General features: G+C 46.4%; 1 protein-coding gene and 1 long non-coding RNA gene across 2 annotated transcripts in view; both read right to left on the reverse strand.

The window, feature by feature from the left end:
• Positions 1–23917, reverse strand: part of LOC146351847 (uncharacterized) — a 1244848-nt gene that overhangs the window by 568142 nt on the left and 652789 nt on the right. The window lies entirely within an intron of this gene.
• Positions 1–23917, reverse strand: part of LOC146351853 (uncharacterized) — a 121061-nt gene that overhangs the window by 46663 nt on the left and 50481 nt on the right. Inside the window, exons 3-6 of the mRNA XM_084832717.1 lie at positions 23488–23587; positions 21517–21634; positions 13596–13719; positions 3604–3677 (exon numbers count right to left, since the gene is read on the reverse strand). Coding sequence (XP_084688843.1) covers positions 3604–3677; positions 13596–13719; positions 21517–21634; positions 23488–23587 — 416 coding nt within the window. The remainder of the gene's footprint in view (positions 1–3603; positions 3678–13595; positions 13720–21516; positions 21635–23487; positions 23588–23917) is intronic.

Genomic DNA, 23917 nt, shown 5'->3' on the forward strand with positions numbered 1-23917 from the left:
AGGCAGAATGTAAACACGTTAAATTAAATACGCTTGCAAGCATTTGGAGGATGGGGGACACTTAGAAAACTACGTAACATGCAGAAGTCTCATCCCGCCTGCACAGGGGAAGCACCACCCTGAGCTTTCTAGCAAAGATGGCCTGAGGATTCACTAGGGCACAACGGCAGGCCAGACCTGCCTTTCTACCAGCTGGCCCAGACAAAACCATCTCCTTTTGGCTACCAGTGCATGCTGCACTAGCTTGACAGCCAGTGGGAGGCCCACAGACAGCTAGCAGAAGGAGCTGTTGGGTTTCAGAGGGGCACCGAGATGGAGAGGGTGGTATCTTTGCGAGAAAACACGGGGTTCTTTTGTGCCACCCTTACCTTTTCTCTCCCATTTTCCCCTCATTTTAAGATTCTGATTTACAATTTTGTTCCCTTTTATTCATTTTCCAGTGCCAATGCAGAAACAGCGCTACAAACACTGTTACCTGTTTTGTCATGCCTGCGCTTGCACAAAATGGGAAGTCAGAATTGCAGAGCCCCGGGAGCCGGATGGCCACAGCACAAACGTGCATATATCTGATGTCTTTTCAGCACTAAGCAAAGGCCTTTTTATTTGCCCAGGCCTTTTAATGTTAATTGTTTTGGATCTGTCTCACTGCTTGAGTTCTATTTATTTTACATGATAAGTATGCTGGTGCTGCTATTTTTAATTTATTTGTGATATAATTTAGGCATAATTGTAAGCTACTGAAAAAACCCTTGACTGAAGAGTAGGATATAGATTTTTGTTATATAATATAATCACCCTTGGTTAGCCTGTCACTTTGAAAATTCTAGAAGAGCTACTGCTTTTTAGATTGTATACTGGAAAGCTAGTCCGCATGGCTTGTAGGGTGATCCTGACCCCATTTATTTATTTATTATTAAGATTTATATATTGCTTTATCTGCTAAAAAGCCACCATGGTTTGGGGGTGCTCTTGGATCCAGAACTGCCACTTAAGGAACAGGTGAACTCAGTGGCACGGAGCACTTTTTATCAGCTTAGACTGGTATACCAACTACGCCCTTATCTGGACAGAGAGCGCCTAGCTACAGTTATCCATGCTCTGATAACCTCTCGTCTGGATTACTGCAATGCGTTATACATGGGGCTGCCTTTGAAAACGGTCCAGAAACTTCAGCTGGTCCAAAACAGGGCAGCAAGATTGTTAACAGGGACTGGCCAACAAGCTCATATTACGCCTGCCCTTTTCCAGCTGCACAGGCTGCCAGTCCATTTCCTGGCCCGATTCAAAGTGCTCGTATTAACATTCAAAGCCCTTAATGGCTTGGGGCCAGATTATCTGAAGGGTCGCCTCCTCCCATGTGTGCCTGCCTGGACCTTAAGATCAACCTCAGTGGCCCTTTTCTGTGAGCCCCTGCCAAAGGAAGTCAGGTGGGTGGCTACTAGGAGGAGGGTCTTTTCTGCTGTGGCACCCCGGCTGTGGATTGAGCTCCCTAGAGAGGTTCGCCTGGCACCTACATTGTACTCCTTCTGGCACCAGGTGGAGACCTTTTTATTCTCCCAGTATTTTAGCATTTTAGCTTTCTAGACTTTTAGCTTTGCTGTTTTAAATCTGTATTTTAAATCCCTGCATTGCTGTTAGGTTTTATTCTGGTTTTATTGTTATACTGTAGTTTTAATGTTTTATATATTTTATATTGTTTTATTTTGTGCTCTTTGGTTTTAATTTTTGTGAACTGCCCAGGGAGCTTTGGGTATTGGGCGGTATAGAAATGAAATAAATAAATAAATGGCGGTGCACAACAATTTAAAGCAATAAAACCTTGCAACAATAGAAACAGGAACATTAACAACAGTAAAAATATTTTAAAAATTAAGAACTACATGTTTTAAAAGGCTAAATTGAAATGATCCCTCTTCACACCCTTTCTAAAGGCGAAGAGACTGGGGTCCAATCATAATTCTTGAGGAAGCCCATTCCGTAGTTTGGGGGCAACACAGGAGAAAGTCCTTTCATCTGTGCCCGACAAAGAGGTCTCTTCGGGTCACAGCTAGGGTTGGCGGAGAATTTCTCCCCGAAACTTCGGGGGGCCGAGCGCCAACATGTTCGGCCCCCCGAACAAGTTTCGGGGACAAATCCTCTGCACCCCCCCGCCCCCTGCACCCCCCCCCGGGACGGGACTTACCTTTGCCGAATGTCCCTCCTGGCGGCGGGTCCGGCGGGCGGGAGCGGCAGCCGGTCTTTTGACCGGCTGCCACCGCCGCCGCCATTGCAATAAAAGGAAAAAAATAACGCCCCCTGATAGGCTACGTGACGATTAACGTAGCCTATCACGGCTAGATTTGCAAAGTCAGCCGTGATAGGCTACGTCAATCATCACGTAGCCTATCACGGGTGACTTAAAAAAAAAAAAAGTGTGTACGGATAATGGCGGCCCCCATAGGGAGCCGCCATTCCCGTTCCTTATTTGGTCGCTGTAGTCTACGTAAACATTTACGTAGAGTACGGCGAAAATAAGGGCAACGCTATTTGCGTTGCCCTTATTTTCGCCGTAGTCTACGTAAACATTTACGTAGACTACAGCGACCAAATAAGGAATGCGAATGGCGGCTCCCTATGGGGGCTGCCATTAGCATACGCGCTTTTTTTTTTTAAGTCACCCGTGATAGGCTACGTGACGATTGACGTAGCCTATCACGGCTGACTTTGCAGATCTAGCCGTGATAGGCTACGTTAATCGTCACGTAGCCTATCAGGGGGCGTTTTTTTTTTTTTTAAAACTTTCGCGTTCGCGGCCGGGCGAGGCGGGAAGCCTCCTCCCCGGCCTGAATTTCGGCCGGGGCGAGGCGGGAAGCCTCCCCCCCGGCCTGAATTTCGGCCGGGGCAAGGCGGGAAGCCTCCCCCCCCCAGCCTGAACTTCGCGGGGGGAGCAGCGAAGCGCCTCCCCCCCACCGCGAACGTCCTTCGAGGACAGGTAAGGGACTTTCGTCCACCCCTAGTCACAGCACACTTGAAAGGGCCTCTCCAACAGAGCTTAATAGCCAGGCAGGCTCATAGATGCCTAACCACCCCTCTAGCTCACTTCCAGTTACACACTTGCCACAAGGCTCTCCTTAAAGAGTCATGCCAAAGCCACATGAAAGGGTATCAGGTATCAACAAATACTCTCACCTCAAAGACCTTAGTTCTCACAGAGGATATGGTCAAGCTGTCTGCCTCATTGAATAAACATTCCTACCCACAGGAAACTTTCCAGGGCTGAGGCTAGTTGAGAACCCTCCTCCCTGCCATCTAGCTTTCTATGTATCGGGGAGAAGGTTCTAGCCTAACTTCTGCCCTGGGAAGTTTCCTGTAAGATGGATTTGTTCTTCAACAAGGAACATTCCATCCTGTTGGCCCCCGCCTGGAGTCTCAACTGGTACAAACCAAAGGCAGGTTTGCCTTCTCATCTATAGTTTGCAAAAAGAAGGCCAAACACCAAACCCCCAGATGGTGCCTAAAGGAGTTTGGCCATAATGGTGCAGAATATGGATTATCCAAAAGCCCTGCAAAAGCCCCCAAAGTAGGAGTGCACCCAGCAAAGCAAAGCCAAGCAAACATACTCACCTCATCATCTTCCTCCAATGAGTTTATCTGCTTTAACTTTCTGGTCCAATATTTGGCTTCCTCTTCTGGAATGTCTGCAGAACAGCAAAATAATCAGGCATGTCCATCCCCCCCGCCACCCTCCCACGTATATTTATTACATAACAAATAATAATCAGGCATGTTGGCATGTCGGTTTATCACATATGCATTCTGCTCTCATGCGGAGCCCCCAGAGCCCCCCCCCACTCAGACCGCTGGCCGAACCCACCCCCCACCCATCTCAGCAACGCCCCAGCATCTAGCGTCTTCAGCCACCCACACGGCCCCAAACGTATACTATGAAAAGCAAAACACGCCTGGAATACCCATGCACTTTAAGGTGGCACATGGCTTCCAACTCATTGCCAGACCCAATTCAAAGTGCTCGTTTTAACTGGTTTTTAACTTTAAAGCCAGCTGCTCCACTCTCTATCACTGTCTGGTACTGGCCCATTTGGAACATAAATACTCCGTGTCAAAAGGAGGAAAACTCTTCTCTACCTTTATTGAATTAAGATCTGCATTTGATTCTATATCTCGTGACCATCTCGCGAGTACATTCGAACAGTATTCTATTGAAAGAAGACTTATGTTTCTGCTTCAATCATTGCATCACAATACATCTGCCCAGGTTCGCTGTAGTAAGCAAGGACATTTTACTAATGAGATTGTCTCCGCTACAGGTGTTAGACAAGGGTGTGTTCTTTTAACAATCAATTATACAAAAACTAAAGTACCGGTCTTTTCCAGGAGGAAGGTTAGACTTCCTTGGTCTATGGGGAATAATAGAACTGAGCAGGTTGATTCATGTAAATACCAGAGCATATGGTTCCAAGAAGCTCTAAGCTGGAGAGTTCAGGAAAAATATGCCAAGGCTAAAGCCAAACAAAGGGTGGGTGTGTTAACCTGGTTCTTTTTCATGAAGGGTGGGAGATTTTTACCAGCAGCCATCCAGGTTTTTAAAGCCAAAATTGTTTCTCAGGTCCATCTGGTTTCCTTAATTTAAGAGTTAATATTTGGTGTTCCCAGGTGTGTCACTGGGGCTGCCCTTAATCTGGAGACTAGGCTGAATTCCTTAAAATGCTTGGCATGGATCTATTCTGTCCTCATTTAGCTCTGCTGCTGCTTTGTGCTTACTCCAAATTTCCTGGCTTCCAAGGTAGTGTCAGACTCTTCTGAATCTCCTTGGATGAAAGCTGTGGCGTAAGAAGTCTCCACAGTAGGTCTCTCACCCTCCTATTTGTTATCCACTGACTTAGAAAGTGCCAAATTGACTGTTAAACAGAGATTACTGCACACAGACTTATCAGTAGCTCCAAGGAGCTGCATGGGGACCATGTTCCCCTCAGTCACTGGGTCTACCAGGCCGCTCCTGTAAAGAAGGGTGGTTAATCATCCCCAAATGTAGGAAGTCATTCTCCTTGGCAAGGTTTAATGTTCTCCCCTCCAAACTACTAGAGGGCAGATTTCACAAAACTCCAATGAATAACAACAGATGCTGCCCCTGTAACAACAGCAAGGTGGAATCCATCTCCCATGTTCTATTCCACCGCCATTATTATCAAGAGGCCATAAAAGACCTAATATATCACATTATGCAGTTTTTCCCCCTGGTCACTCTCTTGAGCCCCTTATGATTATTTTACTCCAGGGCACCAATAAGTCAATTACTGAGCAAGTGGTTAAATTTTTGAATCTGGGTATTCTTGCTAGACCACTCATGATTGTGTGACTATTTCTTTTAAATTTACTGAGCATTTTCACAGATTTTGTACCCTTCCATTTCTATTAATATGTATTTTTATTAATATGTATATATTTCACTTGTTGTACTAATGGTCTGTTGACTGTAAATAAAGATTGATTCATTGAATGCATAAAGCCCTGCATGGCTTGAGACCTCAGTACCTAAAGGAATGCTTCTTCCCATATGTCTCTACCCAGGCCCTAAGGGCATCAACAGAGGCCCTGCTCCAAGTGCCCCCTCAATTAATTTATTTGATTGATTACACACATTTATATCACGCTTTCCAGCAAACTATCAAAGTGGTTAACAAAAATGATAAAAGCATAAAAAAAAATTTAAAACTACATTAGAACAATGGCTGGTTGACTAACAATACTGGCTGGCTCACTCCTCAGGGAAAGCTTGCAGGAAGAGGTGGGTCTTGTGCAGACATCCAAAGCCCAAGACTGAAGATGCTGGCCTGATGCCATGGGAAGCGCGTTCCGGAGGGCGGGTGCTGCGACACCAAATGCTCTGTTGCAGGCACTCCAAGGCGAACGTTGGGAGCAGGGGGCACTGTCAGAAGCTCTCCTCCTGAGGACAGCAAGGACCAGGGCTAGGGACATAAGGGGTGAGGCGATCCTTATGGTAACCTGGTCCCAAGTCGCTTAGGGCTTTATACGTTACCGACAGAACCATGAACTTGGCCCAGTAACTTATTAGCAGCCAGTGCAGTTCTTTTAGCAGAGGTGTAATATGTTGTCCAAAAGAGGCCTGCAGGGAGACTAGCAGCTGCATTCTACACCAACTGTAGCTTCCAGAGCAGGCCTAAGGGGAGCCCCACATAGAGATCATTACAATAATCCAATCTTGAGATTACCAAAATTGGTATGGATTTTGAAGTACGGGACATGGCTACAAGAGAGGGCCATCTCAGTGGTGGCCCCCGGTTGGGAAATGCTGTCCTAGGAGAAGCTTGCTTGGTGCCTATGTTAATGTCTTTTGGCACCAAACAAAGACTTGTTTTCTCCCAGGCCTTTTACCATCATTTTACCATCTTCTAATATCTTGTCAAGATGTTAAATAATCTTGTAAAGATTTATATTGGTATTAATAGTCTTTACTTTTGCTGATTATTCTTAGCCTTTATAAGGTTGTTTTAGCTCTCTTTATGTGATTAGGTGATAGTTTGCTCTTGGCATTAAGAACTGATTCTCCATGCTAGTTCTGGATTTTAATGTGAAATTTTACTGCATTCTCTTTTGTTATCTTTTAGTTTTGTTTTAAACTGAATTAGCATAAGTTGTCTAGACAAGGATGTTATGAAGTGACTAACAATGATAGCAAAACAAAAAACAAAGAAAAACCACACACATGCACAAACACAACTCTGCAACCCAAACAACAGGTTCTTGAACAGACATAGAATGGTGGACAACCACTTGCAGGTTGACCAGTTAGATTATAGAAACAAGTTCTATTTGCACCCCGCCCCTTCAGGGACTAAAAAAAATTAAAATACCTCCTTTGGTGTCAATGGAGGGGGGTTTTCTGGGGGGAGTTGGTTCCCTCCCCCTCCTATCCAGGGGGAGGAGTATTTCGGGGGGGAAGTGGCTTGGTGGGAAGATTTAAACTTGCGCTACCCACCGCACATGGGTGATCAGCAGCACGCTACGTATTTAACACAGGGTGCAATTTAGACCTCGGACAGTACCAGCCAAGTTGTGAATGGCAGAGAAGAAGTATAGGCTAATGCATATAGGTGGAGGAAGAGAAGGCTAGGGAGTGAGAACAACCGGGCCAGCAGCTCCACAGCAGAGAAGGCCCTTTGCGTCAACAAGTTTTGGGTTTAATTAAGATTTCACATCCCTAGTTTCAAATCAGACTGAGAAACAGAGGGAGTAAAAGCACAACTGATTACAGGTCTAAGGCAGAAGAACAGCTGTGCCTAAGAGCTGTCCCTAGATGGAAACACCAGAAAACATCACACATCCAGCAATATAAAAAAGCATCAACTTGCTCATTCTTTCAGGCATTAAGGAAATCCAGGATCATGCATACATTATTCCAGTTTGAAGAATGGCATTCCAGTGTCTGGGATTTTGACTATGAGGGTAAAGGAAGGTCATGGAGACTTGAGATGAGAAGAGGACAGTAGAACAGAGAGGGAAATCCATTTTGAGAGGCATCTTTTCCCTGACTGGAGTTGGTGCTAAGGATATGCTCCTGCTCAGAAATTTCCCAAAAAATCCAGCAGGTGACTGTTGGAAGCAGAGCACCAGACTAGGAGGGACCTCTTGCATTCATGTCTGGGAAAGGGATTTGGCATTGTGCTGAGCACTAAAAACCCCTTAAACAAGGCATAACCAAGTCATATGACTCCCTCTAGCTTCTGAGCTGCACAAGGCATACCACACACATCCAACCACGCAGGCAAGAGAGCTACTTCGGGAAAGGAAAGAATGGCTTCTCCTCCTCCGAAGTGACCCTGTTGTGGTACGCATGCAGAGAAGCAGGGAACACACTGAGAGTCTTTCGGCAGTCGGGGCTCCTGGATTCATTCCTCCACGCCATGTTGCCAGCCTCAAATCTCTGGGCTAAGGTTGTTTGTTTTGCTAAAATACAACCACAAACATGCAGCACTGCACACAAGGCCCTCTCAGTCTTCAGAACAGAGAGCAGGCCCCAAGCAACTTCAGACACAATTAGAGGGAGGGCTCTGGAGTCACTTTAGCCAAAGACTCACTCCCTGAGCAAATTCAGTGCACCAAACACACACATATATCACTGTTTCCAAGTCCGTTTTATCACACAGGGAGGAGTTCTTTCACCTGAGAAATAAAGACAAAACTTCTAAATATACTTGGTGTGGGGGTTGGAATCTTGCTGTAAAGATGAAAGGCATTAAAAAGGTTGCAATAGAAATGATGGGGGACTTAACTTCTTTTTCTTTTAATTTTTTTAAAGTTTCTTTTTTAAAGAGAGATGGTAAGAAGTCCCCAACTACCACTATAAGCCCCTTCCCTTCCCCTGAAACAACTTAAACCCCTTTGTGAACTCCCTTCTCTTTTTGTGGTTCACCTAAAATGCTCCCCAAATCAGGCAAACCCCAAAATGGGAATAAAGGAAATCAGCCCTACCTAAAAAGTGATACTTCTTCTGGTATTTAGCCTATTTTAAAAATTCTCTGTTCAGGAGGACCCTGGAAAGTACTGATCAATTATACTGATCCAGACTGTTTCCCGCCTCCCAGCTGCTGTTTCCTGCCTCCCAGCTGAGCAGAGCAGAGCAGAGCAGAGCAAGCTGCTCCAGCTGGTCCAGGGACTACAGAAGCAAGCAAGCTCCCAGAGAGCGAGCAACCAGAGCGAGAGAACAGGGGGAGCAAACAGGAGTTGGCCAGGGGAGTTGCAGTGGTTGAAGAGACAAAGGAGACAAAGGAGACAGAGGCTAAGAGGTAAGTGGGCTGCCGGAAGCCCAGGGGGCTGCCCTTTATCCTTCTGATTGGCTGTGAGCTCACCAGGTGCTTCTGAGAGCTCCAACTGAATTGGGGATGTGTGGCCTGAGTACTCCCAGCAGCTGAGTGGGCGGGAAGCTTCAGGCTGTTTCCTGCCTCCCAGCAGAGCAGAGCAGAGCAAGCTGCTCCAGCTGGTCCAGGGACTACAGAAGCAAGCAAGCTCCCAGAGAGCGAGCGAACAGAGCAAGCGGACAGGGGGAGCAAACAGGAGTTGGCCAGGGGAGTTCGGCAGGGGAGGTCAAGGGGGAGACCCCTAACATTTTTTTCATTTTTCATTTTATTTTATTTTTAACTAACTTTTTTCCATTTATTTGTCTTGTAACACAAACTTCCACACCAGTGGGACTCTGCTTTTAACCTCTACTGAGTAGAGGAGCAGGCACAGGCTAGTCTAGAACAATCACAAAGCTAGACACAAAAAAGGGAACAGAGGCTGTGGAAGGACAAGACTCTCCAGTGGTGGTGACCTGCAAGGTGTGTGCAATGTTTGTTTTCTTGCCTGAGAACAACATGGCCTACACCTGCAACAAGTGCAAGTTGATCACGCTGCTGGAAGGAAAAGTAAGTGGACTGGAGCGGCGACTGTCGACCCTCCGGGGAATAAGAGAACATCAAGAGTTCTTGGACAGAATGGGGGAACTACGGCAGCAAAGGGAAGACCTGAAGCTTGAAGAGCAACAGCAAGATGAGGCAGTGAGAAATGCTGAGGTGAAGAAAAATGGAGTAGAGGATACTCCTTGGAAAAGGGTGACAGTTAGGAGAAGAACTAGACGCCACTCTGTGCCAGTGGAAGCACTGGAGCTGTGGAACCGATTCCAGGTACTTGCGGATGAGACTGGAGGACAGCCTGCAGAGGAAGAATCACAGGGGAACCTACATGAGAGTGAGCAAGAGGCTGAAGGTCAGTCAAACAGAGGCGATGAAACCCAGGCCTACAACAACAAGAAGAGAAGAGTGGTAGTAGTGGGAGACTCCTTGCTGCGTGGGATCGAGACCCAAGTATGTCACGAAGACCCGTGGACTTGCCAGGTATGTTGTCTCCCGGGAGGACGAATTAGAGACATGACTGAAGGGCTGCCTGCACTCATAAAGCCCACTGACAGGGATCCCTTTCTTCTCAGCCATGTGGGAACAAATGATACTGCCAAGCGGAGCTACAAAGAAATCACGTCAGACTCTGAAGCTTTGGGAAGGAAACTCAAGAACTTTGGGGCCCAGATAGTTTTCTCATCCATCCTTCCAGTAGTTAGAAGAGGGGTAGAAAGGGAACGAAAAATACTCCGGGTGAATGACTGGCTACAAAGGTGGTGCCGACGAGAGACATTTGGATTCTGGGACCACGGGCTATACTTCCTGGAAGATGGGCTGTTGGCTAGGGACGGGTTGCACCTCACAAAGGATGGGAAGAATGTATTTGGCCACAGCATGAAGAATTTCATCAGGAGGGCTTTAAACTGAATCCTACGGGGAAGGGAGATGTAATGTTGGGGGTAACAATGGACGTAGGCGCATGGACTGTAACGGAGAGAACAGCTCTGATAACGCCCAATAATAGTCTTCAGACACATGTAGGAAGAAAGCCAGACTATGAAGCACATGGTCTTCGATGTCTATATACTAATGCCCAGAGTATGGGAAACAAACAGAACGAACTTGAACTCTTAATACAGGAGGGAAATTATGACTTGATAGGTGTAACTGAGACTTGGTGGGATGACTCTCATGACTGGAATACAGCAATCGAAGGATATAACTTGTTCAAAAAGAACAGGAGGAACAGAAAGAGAGGTGGGGTTGCACTGTATGTGAAAAATACATCTCTCTGCACAGAAATACAGGAGGAGGAGCTTGGGAGCCCCATCGAGAGCATCTGGATCAAAATAAATGGAGCAAAGAATAAAAGGAACCTGGTGGTCGCAGTCTACTACTGGCCACCCAACCAAGGAGAAGACGAGGATGAAACTTTTGAAAAGCAAATAGCCAATGTTTCGAGGAAGCATGATGTAGTAGTAATGGGGGACTTCAATTTCCCCGATATTTGTTGGGAGACAAATTCTGCAAAACATGGCCCCTCCAGGACATTCCTGACTTGTGTGGCGGATAACTTCCTCCTACAGAAAGTAGAGGAAGGAACTAGAGGATCCTTGACTTGATCCTAACCAACAGAGATTACTTAGTGGATAAAGTAGCAGTTACAGGAACTCTGGGGGGAAGCGACCATGTTGCACTTGAGTTCTTGGTTCTAAGGGAAGCAAAAGCTGAGTGTAGTCAAACGCGTACCCTGGATTTCAGGAAAGCTGATTTTAATCAACTCAGAACAATGATCAGTAAGGTCCCATGGCAAGCGACGCTAACGAGAAAAGGAGTCCAAGATGGGTGGGAGCTTTTAAAAAAGGAAATTCTCAAGGCACAATCACAAACCATTCCAACAAGAAGAAAAGGTGGAAGACAGCAGAAGAAGCCAATGTGGCTTCACAAAAAGCTTAGGGATGACCTGAAAACAAAAAAGGACACATATAGGAAGTGGAAAGAAGGCCAAGTAACAAAGGAAGAGTACAGGCAGGTAGCACAGAATTGCAGGGATGGTATCAGGAAGGCTAAAGCTGAGAATGAGCTGAGGTTAGCGAGGGATGCTAAAAACAACAAAAAGGCTTTCTTCAGCTACATGCATAGTAAAAGACAGAGGAAAGAAATGGTGGTTCAGCTATTAAATAAGGATGGCAAAACGATAACAGATGTCAAAGAAAGGCAGAGGTGCTCAATTCCTACTTTGGCTCAGTCTTCTCCCAAAAGAGGGTCTTTAACCCCCCTGGCAAAGGCGAAGTACAGGATGAAGGGGCAGGATTGCAGCTTGAGATCGATAGGCATATGGTCAAGAAACAACTAATTATTTGGAATGAATTCGAATCTCCAGGGCCAGATGAACTGCATCCTAGAGTAATAAAGGAACTGGAAGAAGAGCTCTCAGGACCACTGTCTATTCTCTTTGAGAAATCATGGAGGACGGGGGAAGTGCCAGATGACTGGAGGAGGGCTAATGTTGTCCCTATCTTCAAAAAGGGCAAAAAGGAGGAACATGGGAACTACAGACCAGTCAGTCTGACATCAATCCCAGGGAAAATTCTGGAGCAGATGATAAAGCAATCCATCTGGAAGCACCTTGAAAACAATGCCATGATTACTCGAAGCCAACATGGATTTGTCAAAAACAAGTCCTGCCAGACAAATCTGATCTCATTTTTTGATCAAGTAACCTCCCTTGTAGACCGTGGGAATGCTGTAGACATCATATACCTCGACTTCAGCAAAGCTTTCGACAAAGTGCCCCATGATCTCCTGATGAGCAAACGAGCTCAAAGTGGGCTAGAGGAAACAACGATCCGGTGGATCCACAGTTGGCTACAGAATCGGACTCAAAGAGTGCTTATCAATGGGACTTTCTCAAACTGGGGAGAGGTAACGAGTGGGGTACCGCAGGGCTCAGTCCTGGGCCCAGTGCTCTTCAACATTTGTATTAATGATTTGGAGGAGGAGGTGCAGGGAATGCTGATCAGATTTGCAGATGACACAAAATTGGGCGGGATAGCTAATACTTTGGAAGACAGAAACAACATTCAAAGTGATCTGGATAGACTGGAGCGCTGAGCAGAAAACAACAGAATGACATTTAATAGGGAGAAATGCCAAGTTCTTCACCTAGGGAAAATAAACCAAATGCACAGTTACAAGATGGGGGATACGTGGCTCAACAACACTACAAGCGAGAAAGATCTTGGAATTGTTGTCGATCACAAGCTGAAGATGAGCCAACAATGTGATGTGGCTGCAAAAAAGGCCAATGCTCTTTTGGGCTGCATTCATAGAAGCATAGCTTCCAAATCCCGGGAAGTACTAGTTCCCCTCTACTCAGCACTGGTTAGGCCTCATCTGGAGTACTGTGTCCAGTTCTGGGCAACAAAGATGATCAGAGGACTGGAAACAAAGCCCTATGAAGAGAGACTGAAAGAACTGGGCATGTTTAGCCTTGAGAAGAGAAGACTGAGGGGAGATATGATAGCACTCTTCAAGTACTTGAAAGGTTGTCACAGAGAGGAAGGCCAGGATCTCTTCTTGATCATCCCAGTGTGCAGGACACGGAAGAATGGGCTCTAGTGACAGGAAGCCAGTTTCCAGCTGAACATCAGGGAAAACGTCCTGACTGTTAGAGCAATATGACAATGGAACCAATTACCCAGGGAGGTGGTGGGCTCTCCCACACTGGAGGCGTTCAAGACGAGGATGGACAGCCATCTGTCAGGGATGCTCTGACTTGGATTCCTGCATTGAGCAGGGGGCTGGACTCGATGGCCTTGTAGGCCCCTTCCAACCCTACTATTCTATGATTCTATACTTTACCTAGAAACAAACAGGCTGCACATTCCATTAGTTCAGCTGCATACAGCAGGCTTGATTTGAATGAACCCATTTGAAAAAAGGTTACTGATTGCTAGGCATGAAGAAAGCACTCCCATTTACACGCCTTCCGTGTTTAAAAACTTATGGAAAGTGCTGCATCATAAGAAACTCCTAGGGCTTAAAAGAGACTCATACTGTACGTAAAATATTAAGTTCATTTTAGATTGCATTTAACTACTGAAAGGAAACAACTACTAAAAATATCTCCCTGCCCCCATCCCAGGTGGATAAGCATCAGGTGGAAATCTTCACAGGGGGTTGGTCAGACACACTCACCAAAAGGTAACTCGAATCTTGTATCCAACAAAATTTTATGAGGCGTTGGGTTTTTGGTGCCACAGACTTCATGGCCCTTCATCAAGACCTCTGCCTCCAGTGTAGACCACTCCCCGGGACCTTCCTGGAAAGAGAAAGTGCATCATTAACTTAACATAATGTTTCCCCATCAGATGTTTGTTCATTAATCAAGCCTATCACTCCGCAGGCCCAACGTGATCACAGGGATTGCAACAGACTGACCTCTGGGAGGAATTCAAGCTTCCGGGGAATAAGGAGTCAAGCCACAACACAAGAGTGCTGCCCAGCAGCTGTGGCAGGAACACAGGGCAGCTTTCACCTGCAGAGCCAAAGCCTGAAACTGGATGTCTCCTAGAGCAGGGGTCCCCAACCCCCAGGCTGCTGACCGGTACCGGTCCGTGGCCTGTTAGGAACCAGGCAGCAGCAGAGATGTGGGAACCCCCCTTACCTTGGGTCGGCCGTCGGGGGGAGGCGATCCGTCCCCATCCCCCGCCCCGGAATGCTCGCCGGCTCCGCTCCGCGGCGAGTCTGCGGAGCTGCCAGCCAGCTCTAGCCACTGGCGGACTCCCAGCCGCTGGGACGCAAATGGCGTCCCTGTTCTTCAAGTAATCGGCAATGTAAACCTTTACGTAGCTGATTACTTGAAGAACAGAAATGCAAATGGCGTCCGCTATGCAGACGCCATTTGTGTCCCAGCAGCCGGAAGTCCGCCAGCGGCCGGAGTTGGCCAGCAGCTCCGCGGACTCGCCGCGGAGCAGTGCTGGCTAGGGCTGATGAGGATTCGGGGGGGGCGGATCACCTCCCCCCCCCATGGACCCAAGGTAAGGGGGGTTCCCACAGCCCTACTGCGGCCCGAACCCATCCCCCCCCGGTCTGTGGAAAAACTGTTTTCCACAAGACCGTTCCCAGGTCCCAAAAAGGTTGGGGACCACTGTCCTAGAGATTACGGAAACCCTCTTGGTTGTTCTGTGCTGGCTTTCAGAAAGAGTGCAGAGATGTTCCGTTTAATTGACTATGGCCCTCTTTTTACTCCTTGAACAGCAGCGCTCTCACTCAGCCTTACTAATACTATGTTGTTGTTGTAGTAGTAGTAGTAGTAGTTGTAGTTGTTCAGTCGTGTCCGACTCTTCGTGACCCCATGGACCATAGCATGCCAGGCCTTCCTGTCCTCCGCTCTCTCCCGGAGCGTGCTCAAGTCCATATTCATTGCATCAGTGATGCTATCTAGCCAACTCATCCTCTGCCGTTCCCTTCTCCTTTTGCCTTCAGTCTTTCCCAGCATCAGGGTCTTTTCCAGAGAGTTTTCTCTTCGCATTAGGTGGCCAAAATATTTGAGCTTCAGCTTCAGTATCTGTCCTTCCAGTGAGCACTCAGGGTTGATTTCCTTTAGGATGGACTGATTTGACCTCCTTGCAGTCCAGGGGACGCATAAGAGTTTTCTCCAGCACCACAGTTCGAAAGCATCGATTCTTCGGCGCTCAGCCTTCCTTATAGTCCAGCTCTCACAGCCATACATTACTACTGGGAAAACCATAGCTTTGATTAGACGGACCTTTGTCGGCAAGGTGATGTCTCTGCTTCTTACTATGCTGTCTAGGTTTGCCATAGCTTTCCTACCAAGGAGCAAGAGTCTTTTAATGTCATGGCTACAGTCACCGTCTGCGGTGATCTTGGAGCCCAAGAAAATAACATCTGTCACTGCTTCCATTTCTTCCCCTTCCATATGCCAGGAAGTGATGGGGCCACATGCCATGATCTTCGTTTTTTTAATGTTGAGTTTCAAACCAGCTTTTGCACTCTCCTCTTTCACCCTCAACAAGAGGCTCTTTAGATCCTCTTCGCTTTCTGCCATTAGGGTGGTATCATCTGCGTATCTGAGGTTGTTGAGAATTCTCCCGGCAATCTTAATTCCGACCTCTGATTCATCCAACCCGGCATTTCTCATGATGTACTCTGCATATAAGTTAAATAAGCAGGGTGACAATATGCAGCCTTGTCATACTCCTTTCCCAATTTTGAACCAATCGGTTGTTCCATGTCTGGTTCTTACTGTTGCTTCTTGACCCTCGTACAGGTTTCTCAGGAGACAGGTAAAGTGGTCTCGTACCCCCATCTCTTTCAGGATTTGCCAGAGTTTGTTGTGATCCACACAATCAAAGGCTTTAGCGTAGTCAATGAAGCAGAAATAGACGTTTTTCTGGAATTCTCTTGCTTTCTCCATGATCCAGCGAATGTTGGCGACTTGATCTCTAGTTCCTCTGCCTCTTCGAAACCCCGCTTGTACTTCCGGTAGTTCTCGGTTCACATGCTGCTGAAGCCTAGCTTGTAGGATTTTGAGCATCACCTTGCTGGCATGTGAAAGGAGCGCAATTGTACAGTAGTTTGAACACTCTTTGGCACTGCCCTTCTTTGGAATTGGAATGTAAACTGACCTTTTCCAGTCTTGTGGCCGCTGCTGAGTGTTCCAAATTTGTTGGCATATTGAGTGCAGCACTTTCACAGCATCATCTTTTAGGATTTTAAATAGCTCAGCTGGAAGACTGTCATCTCCGCTAGCTTTGTTGTTAGTAATGCTTCCTAAGGCCCACTTGACTTCACTCTCGAGGATGTCAGGCTCAAGTTCAGTGACCGCGCTATCATGGCTATCAGGGACATTCAGATCTTTCCTGTATAGTTCTTCTGTGTATTCTTGCCACCTCTTCTTAATCTCATCTGCTTCTGTGAGGTCCCTGCCTTCTTTGTCCTTTATCATGCCCGTCTTTGCACAAAACGTTCCCTTGAGATCTCCGATTTTCTTGAAGAGATCTCTAGTCCTTCCCATTCTGTTGTTTTCCTCGATTTCTTTGCATTGTTCATTTAAGAAGGCCTTCTTGTCTCTCCTTGCTATTCTCTGGAACTCTGCATTCAGTTGGATATATCTTCCCCTTTCTCCCTTGCTTTTCGCTTCCCTTCTTTCTTCAGCTACTTGTAAAGCCTCATCAGACAGCCACTTGGCTTTCTTGCATTTCTTTTTCTTTGGGATGGATTTCGTTGCTGCCTCCTGAACAATGTTACGGACCTCCGTCCATAGTTCCTCAGGCACTCTGTCTATCAGGTCTAATCCCTCAAATCTATTCCTCACCTCCACTGTATATTCATAAGGGATATGATTTAGGTCATACCGGAATGGTTTAGTGGTTTTCCCTACGTTCTTCAATTTAAGCTGAAATTTTGCAACAAGAAGCTCATGCTGAGCCACAGTCAGCTCCAGGTCTTGTTTTTACTGACTGTATAGAGCTTCTCCACCTTTGACTGCAAAGGACATAATCAATCTGATTTCGATATTGACCATCTGGTGATGTCCATGTGTAAGTCGCCTCTTGTGCTATTGGAAAAGAGTGTTTGCTATGATCAGCGTGTCCTCTTGGCAAAACTCTATTAGCCTTTGTCCTGCTTCATTTTGTACACCAAGGCCATGCTTGCCTGTTATCCCGGTGATTTCTTGACTTCCTACTTTAGCATTCCAATCCCCTATGATGAAGAGGACATCTTTTTTTGGATGTTAGTTCTAGAAGGTGTTGTAGGTCTTCATAGAACCGATCGACCTCAGCTTCTTCGGCATCAGTGGTTGGGGCATAGACTTGAATGACTGTGATGTTGAATGGTTTGCCTTGGATTCGTACTGAGATCATTCTATCGTTTTTGAGATTGTACCCAGTACTGCTTTTCCCGGTGGGCCGCGGTGGCTTAGTGGTTAAGACGCTGAACTGCAGACTGGAAGGTCGGCAAGTCAGCAGTTCGAGACCCGAGTGCTGCGTGACCGAGTGAGCTCCCGTTTTCAGTCCCAGCTTCTGCCAACCTAGCAGTTCGAAAGCAAGAAATTGCAAGTAGATAAATAGGTACCGCCTCAGAGGGAAAGGTAACAGCGTTCCGTGCACCTCGGTGTTCAGTCATGCCGGCCACATGACCACGGAAGCGTCTTCGGACAGCGCTGGCTCTTCAGCTTAGAAACAGGGATGAGCACCGCACTCTAGAGTCGGACACGACTGGTTGGGGACACCTTTACCTTTTTTTTACTGCTTTTCCCACCCTTTTGTTGACTATGAGTGCTACTCCATTTCTTCTAAGGGATTCTTGCCCACAGTAGTACATATGATGGTCACCTGAATTAAATTAAAGGCCATGCTTGCCTGTTATCCTGGTGATTTCTTGACTTCCTACTTTAGCATTCCAATCCCCTATGATGAAGAGGACATCTTTTTTTGGTGTTAGTTCTAGAAGGTGTTGTAGGTCTTCATAGAACCCATCAACCTCAGCTTCTTCAGCATCAGTGGTTGGGGCATAGACTTGAATTACTGTGATGTTGAATGGTTTGCCTTGGATTTGTACTGAGATCATTCTATCGTTTTTAAGACTGTACCCCAGTACTGCTTTTCCCACCCTTTTGTTGACTATGAGTGCTACTCCATTTCTTCTAAGGGATTCTTGCCCACAGTAGTACATATGATGGTCACCTGAATTAAATTCGCCCATGCCTGTCCATTTTAGTTTGCTGATTCCCAAGATGTTGATGTTCAATCTTGCCATCTCATGTTTGACCACCTCCAGCTTACCTTGATTCACTGATCTGACATTCCAGGTTCCTAAACAATATTGTTCTTTATAGCATCGGAGTTTCTTTTCACCACCAGACACATCCACAGCTGAGTGTCCTTTCGGCTTTGGCCCAGCCGCTTCACTCTTTCTGGCGCTACTTGGAAATTCCCTCTGCTCTTCCCCATTAGTATATTGGACACCTTCCGACCTGAGGGACTCATCTTCCGGCGTCATCTCTTTTAGCCTTGTGATACGTTCCATGGGGTTTTCTTGGCAAGAATACTGGAGTGGGTTGCCATTTCCTTCTCCAGTGGACCACCTTTTGTCAGAACTCTCCGCCATGACCTGTCCGTCTTGGGTGGCCCTGCACGGCATAGCTTATGGCTTCACTGAGTTACGCAACCCCTTCGCCACAACAAGGCAGTGATCCATGAAGGGGAGTAGTAGTAGCAGTAGTAGTAAATTTCATTACTGCCCAATACCCAAAGCTGTCTGGGTGGTTTACAAAAATTTTAAAATGCAATATAAAACATAATATAAACATAAGGGAAGCAAAAGCTGAGTGTAGTCAAACGCTTACCCTGGATTTTAGGAAAGCTGATTTTAATCAACTCAGAACAATGATCAGTAAGGTCCCATGGCAAGCGACGCTAACGAGAAAAGGAGTCCAAGATGGATGGGAGCTTTTAGAAAAGGAAATTCTCAAGGCACAATCACAAACCATTCCAAAAAGAAGAGAAGTTGGAAGACAACAGAAGAAGCCAATGTGGCTTCACAAAAAGCTTAGGGATGACCTGAAAACAAAAAAGGACACATATAGGAAGTGGAAAGAAGGACAAAGAACGAAGGAAGAGTACAGGCAGATAGCACAGAATCGCAGGGATGGCGTCACGAAGGCTAAAGCTGAGAATGAGCTGAGGATGCTAAAAACAACAAAAAGGCTTTCTTCAGCTACATGCATAGTAAAAGGCAGAGGACAGAAATGGTGGTTCAGCTATTAAATAAGGATGGCAAAACGATAACAGATGACAAGGAAAAGGCAGAGGTGCTCAATTCCTACTTTGGCTCAGTCTTCTCCCAAAAGAGGCTCTATGACCCCCCAGGCAAAGGCGAAGTACAGGCTGAAGGGGCAGGACTGCAGCTTGAGATCGATAGGCATATGGTCAAGGAACACCTAATTACTTGGAATGAGTTCAAATCTCCAGGGCCAGATGAACTTCACTCTAGAGTAATATAGGAACTGGAAGAAGAACTCTCAGAACTGCTGTCTATTCTCTTTGAGAAATCATGGAGGACGGGGGAAGTGCCAGATGACTGGAGGAGGGCTAACATTGTCCCTATCTTCAAAAAGGGTAAAAAGGAGGAACATGGGAACTACAGACCAGTCAGTCTGACATCAATCCCAGGGAAAATTCTGGAGCAGATGATAAAGCAATCCATCTGGAAGCACCTTGACAACAATGCCGTGATTACTCGAAGCCAACATGGATTTGTCAAGAACAAGTCCTGCCAGACAAATCTGATCTCATTTTTTGATCAAGTCACCTCCCTTGTAGACCGTGGGAATGCTGTAGACATCATATACCTCGACTTCAGCAAAGCTTTAGACAAAGTGCCCCATGATCTCCTGATGAGCAAACGAGCTGAAAGTGGGCTAGATGAAACAACGATCCGGTGGATCCACAGTTGGCTACAGAATCGGACTCAAAGAGTGCTTATCAATGGGACCTTCTCCAACTGGGGAGAGGTAACGAGTGGGGTACCGCAGGGCTCAGTCCTGGGCCCAGTGCTCTTCAACATTTGTATTAATGACTTGGAGGAGGAGGTGCAGGGAATGCTGATCAAATTTGCAGATGACACAAAATTGGGAGGGATAGCTAATACTTGGGAAGACAGAAACAAAATTCAAAGTGATCTGGATAGATTGGAGCACTGGGCAGAAAACAACAGAATGACATTGAACAGGGAGAAATGCCAACTTCTGCACCTCGGAAAAAGAAACCAAATGCACAGTTACAAGATGGGGGATACGTGGCTCAACCACACTACAAGCGAGAAGGATCTTGGAATTGTTGTCAATCACAAGCTGAAGATGAGCCAACAGTGTGATGTGGCTGCAAAAAAGGCCAGTGCTATTTGGGGCTGCATTCATAGAAGCATAGCTTCCAAATCCCGGGAAGTACTAGTTCCCCTCTACTCAGCACTGGTTAGGCCTCATCTGGAGGACTGTGTCCAGTTCTGGGCACCACACTTGAAGAAGGATGCAGACAAACTGGAGAGGGTTCAGAGGAGGGCAACCAAGATGATCAGGGCACTGGAAACAAAGCCCTATGAAGAGAGACTCAAAGAACTAGGCATGTTTAGCCTTGAGAAGAGAAGACTGAGGGGAGATATGATAGCACTCTTCAAGTACTTGGAAGGTTGTCACAGAGAGGAAGGCCAGGATCTCTTCTCAATCATCCCAGAGTGCAGGACACGGAATCATGGGCTCAAGTTACACGAAGCCAGTTTCCGGCTGAACATCACGAAAAAATTCCTGAGTGTCAGAGCAATACGACAATGGAACCCATTCCCTGGGGAGGTGGTGGGCTCTCCCACACTGGAGGTATTCAAGACGAGGCTGGACAGCCATCTGTCAGGGATGCTCTGACTTGGATTCCTGCACTGAGCAGGAGGTTGAACTCGATGGCCTTGTAGGCCCCTTCCAACCCTACTATTCTATTACTCTATGATTCTATGATATTAGAAAACATTTCAGAACTAGGAGGTGGTGTAAGGAACTGCCACGTAAAACTTCACAAGACCTACTGCACATGCCTGCAGATCTTCCAGTGCACTTCTCCAGATCAGAGCTGAGGGAGAGACTGGGACTTTTATTTACATGCATTAGATGAGTCAAGTGACTGGACCAGTCGGGATCAGGCAGGCAACTGGCTGAATTCAAAAGGGGGAGGCTTTAGATAGTGTCTCCAGAATATGTTTCAATCCCTGGAATTTCCACCAGTGCTCCATGGAGGAAACAGATAATATTTCAGTGTCTTATTTGGGAAAGAGAGCAAAATGCCAAGTCACACAATGTGAGGTGACTTGATCACATGACTGGCCCACTTCAGTCCAGATGAGCAAGCAGATGCTGACAGGTGCTCTCAAAAGCATACATGTCATTGTCACTTTTGGAAGCTTGTGGTTATTTGGTTTTGTTTGCATCCAGTTATCAGTAGTTCACAAGAATAGCTCCACACCATTTCTCCACACACATGCCCCCCCACCCGGCATGCTACAGAGGGATCAGGAAGAGCTCTCTTTGCTTTGGAGGTCTACTAACCTCATCCGACTGCCGAATGGCCTTCAGTGCAATCCACACTGTTCCGACCATTGTGTCCCAGATCAGCCCTTTGTTCCATACTTCCACAATCAAGCCCAGGTCGAGGCGGCTGATCTCGCTGCAAGGGGGGGAAAACACACTCATGAATACCTGGAGAGAAACCGAATTCCACACCTTTGTCTTTTATGCCAACCAGTTCCTGTTCTGAACTGCCCTTTCTGACGACTGAACTCCAGTTTAACCTTAATAGAAGCAGTATTTTATTATTCCATGCCTCTTGAAAAGCCAAGCCTCTCTGCAACCATACAGACAGAAGAACCATCTGGGGGCAACCAGGCTCTCACTGACTGCCAGAATTAGTACAGCCGACTGCGTATGTGCATCTTGGCCACTAGAGGTCCATTTAGGACCACAAAGTCAGAGCCTAGTATTGGGCTTGTTAGGCAGCACTGACTGGAAGATGCTTCTCACCACAGTAGATGAGCAATGTTGCCTCTGACAAAGGCACGCTTTGAGCCACCAGTGATTGCTCCATTCCCTTTAAAATCCAAGTGCATACTTCGGGTCCTGGCAGATCCCCCATCTGCCAGTTAGATCTGCCTGTCTTCCTTGGTGTCCATCCACAAGAGTGCATCTTGTACCACTAAGCTTGCACATGCACAAGGAATGAACTTACCATTCCCCTTTTGACTAACTGTAGGGGTCCTATTGTTCTAAACCAAGGATACTGCCATGTAGAGTGCCAGATCCTGCGCTAACATGGGAACAATAACATGGTATTCTGTATACCTGTAACATTTTATTTTGTTTGTCTTAACCTGTAAGCCGTTGAGTTAATATTTGCTGATGTGCAGCCATGTAAGTTGAATAAACCAAATCAAACCAATTCACGGAATTCATCAGGGCCGCATGTGTTCCCTGACTCCACAATGCAAAAAAGGAACTAGATTTTAAATACACAATTTAGCTTCCAGAGAATTTCCAACAAAAGAAGGCAAGTTTCTGGCTCTCAAAATGGTAAAGATACAAGTGAAGGTGTTGAGGCAACACCTGGAGAGACCTCAGGATTTAGAGAGGTCAGGGATAAGCAAGGATCCCTGTGGTCCAGTGCTGAGGCCTCAGTGCTCTCTGTTCCTCCCACAAGCAACAGAGGCAGATTGAATTATGCAAACAATGTGAATGCATTCCGAGTATACTTCATTACCATCAGTTATGCAGGTTTCAGGAATCCACTCTTCCCTGGTGCAGCTAATTACTGACCAACACTTGTTTCCCCATAAGCAAACTGATGGAATCCACACACCCTGCCAGACTTCTGGATTGGTCTGTCAGAATCCTTGGCACAACTAACAAATTAACCCTTTGCTACACAGCAAATTCAGACTTCCTGTATATCAAACTAGGTAGTCACCTGATCTTGGCATAGTGTTGAGGGAAACTCAAGGCCAGAACTGGTGCAATGTTTACTCCCCTGAAGTACTTTGGAAGGAGCCCAGACACATTACACCTGAACAGAAGCTCAAGAGGGATCTCCAGAAAGATCTCCTTAAGTAGAACAGCATTCACTCTATTGGAGGGATGGACAAAAGGTAGATCAAGCTCTACTAGTAGATTAATAAGGATTTCAGAACCCCAGTTGTTTAACAACAACAACAACGGGGCTCCCTTCCCATCCTAAATTAGGACGCTAAAATGAAGAAAACCGAGAGTGAATGTTTTGTGCATCAAAGCACTGTGAACCTATTTCTGGTAATGAAAACAAAAAGAAACCCGCTCCTTAGTTCTCAGTGTCTGCTCTTCCTCTCGCCTTCCCTATTTTGCACCTGACTCGGTGGATCTTGCGGCTCAAGTAAAGTAGATTCTGCAAGGCTGAAGTTGCCCAGCCCTGCTCTATGGAGCTCTACCCAGCAGGATTTCATGGCCGATCTTCTTGACCCACAAGTCCTGGCTCTTGCACTGCATTGTACTTACAAGAGGAAGTCTTGTTCCCAGCAGGGGTGGTCCCCTCGAACAGCAACCGTTGTGCTCTTCACATTTTGCACCTTCAGAGTCACGTATGTATTGAATTTATCTGAACAGAGAACAGGGTTTGTTTCACACAAAGGCAGCCTCTGTGATATTTGGTGGAAATAAAAATGCTACCAAGGAATTTCACTAGTGGGACATCAGAAGAACAAGTAGATAACATGAGCATGTGGGAATAACAATTTCAGCAGTCACTTCCATAGCCTTCGATATCTAGCCTCAGCGACTGAAAAGACTGGTTACACAATAAGAAAGGCTAATAAGCCATCATATGGAACAAAGGCCACAACATCCATCAAATTCTGCCCATAGCCTGGAACAACTATGAAGCTCAACTGCAATTAAGCTATTAACTCAAATTCAAGTTGTCAATCCT

The sequence above is a fragment of the Heloderma suspectum genome, chromosome 2, assembly GCF_057233095.1.
Source record: "Heloderma suspectum isolate Gila_16-S chromosome 2, 16-S_ref, whole genome shotgun sequence".
NCBI lineage: Eukaryota > Metazoa > Chordata > Lepidosauria > Squamata > Helodermatidae > Heloderma > Heloderma suspectum.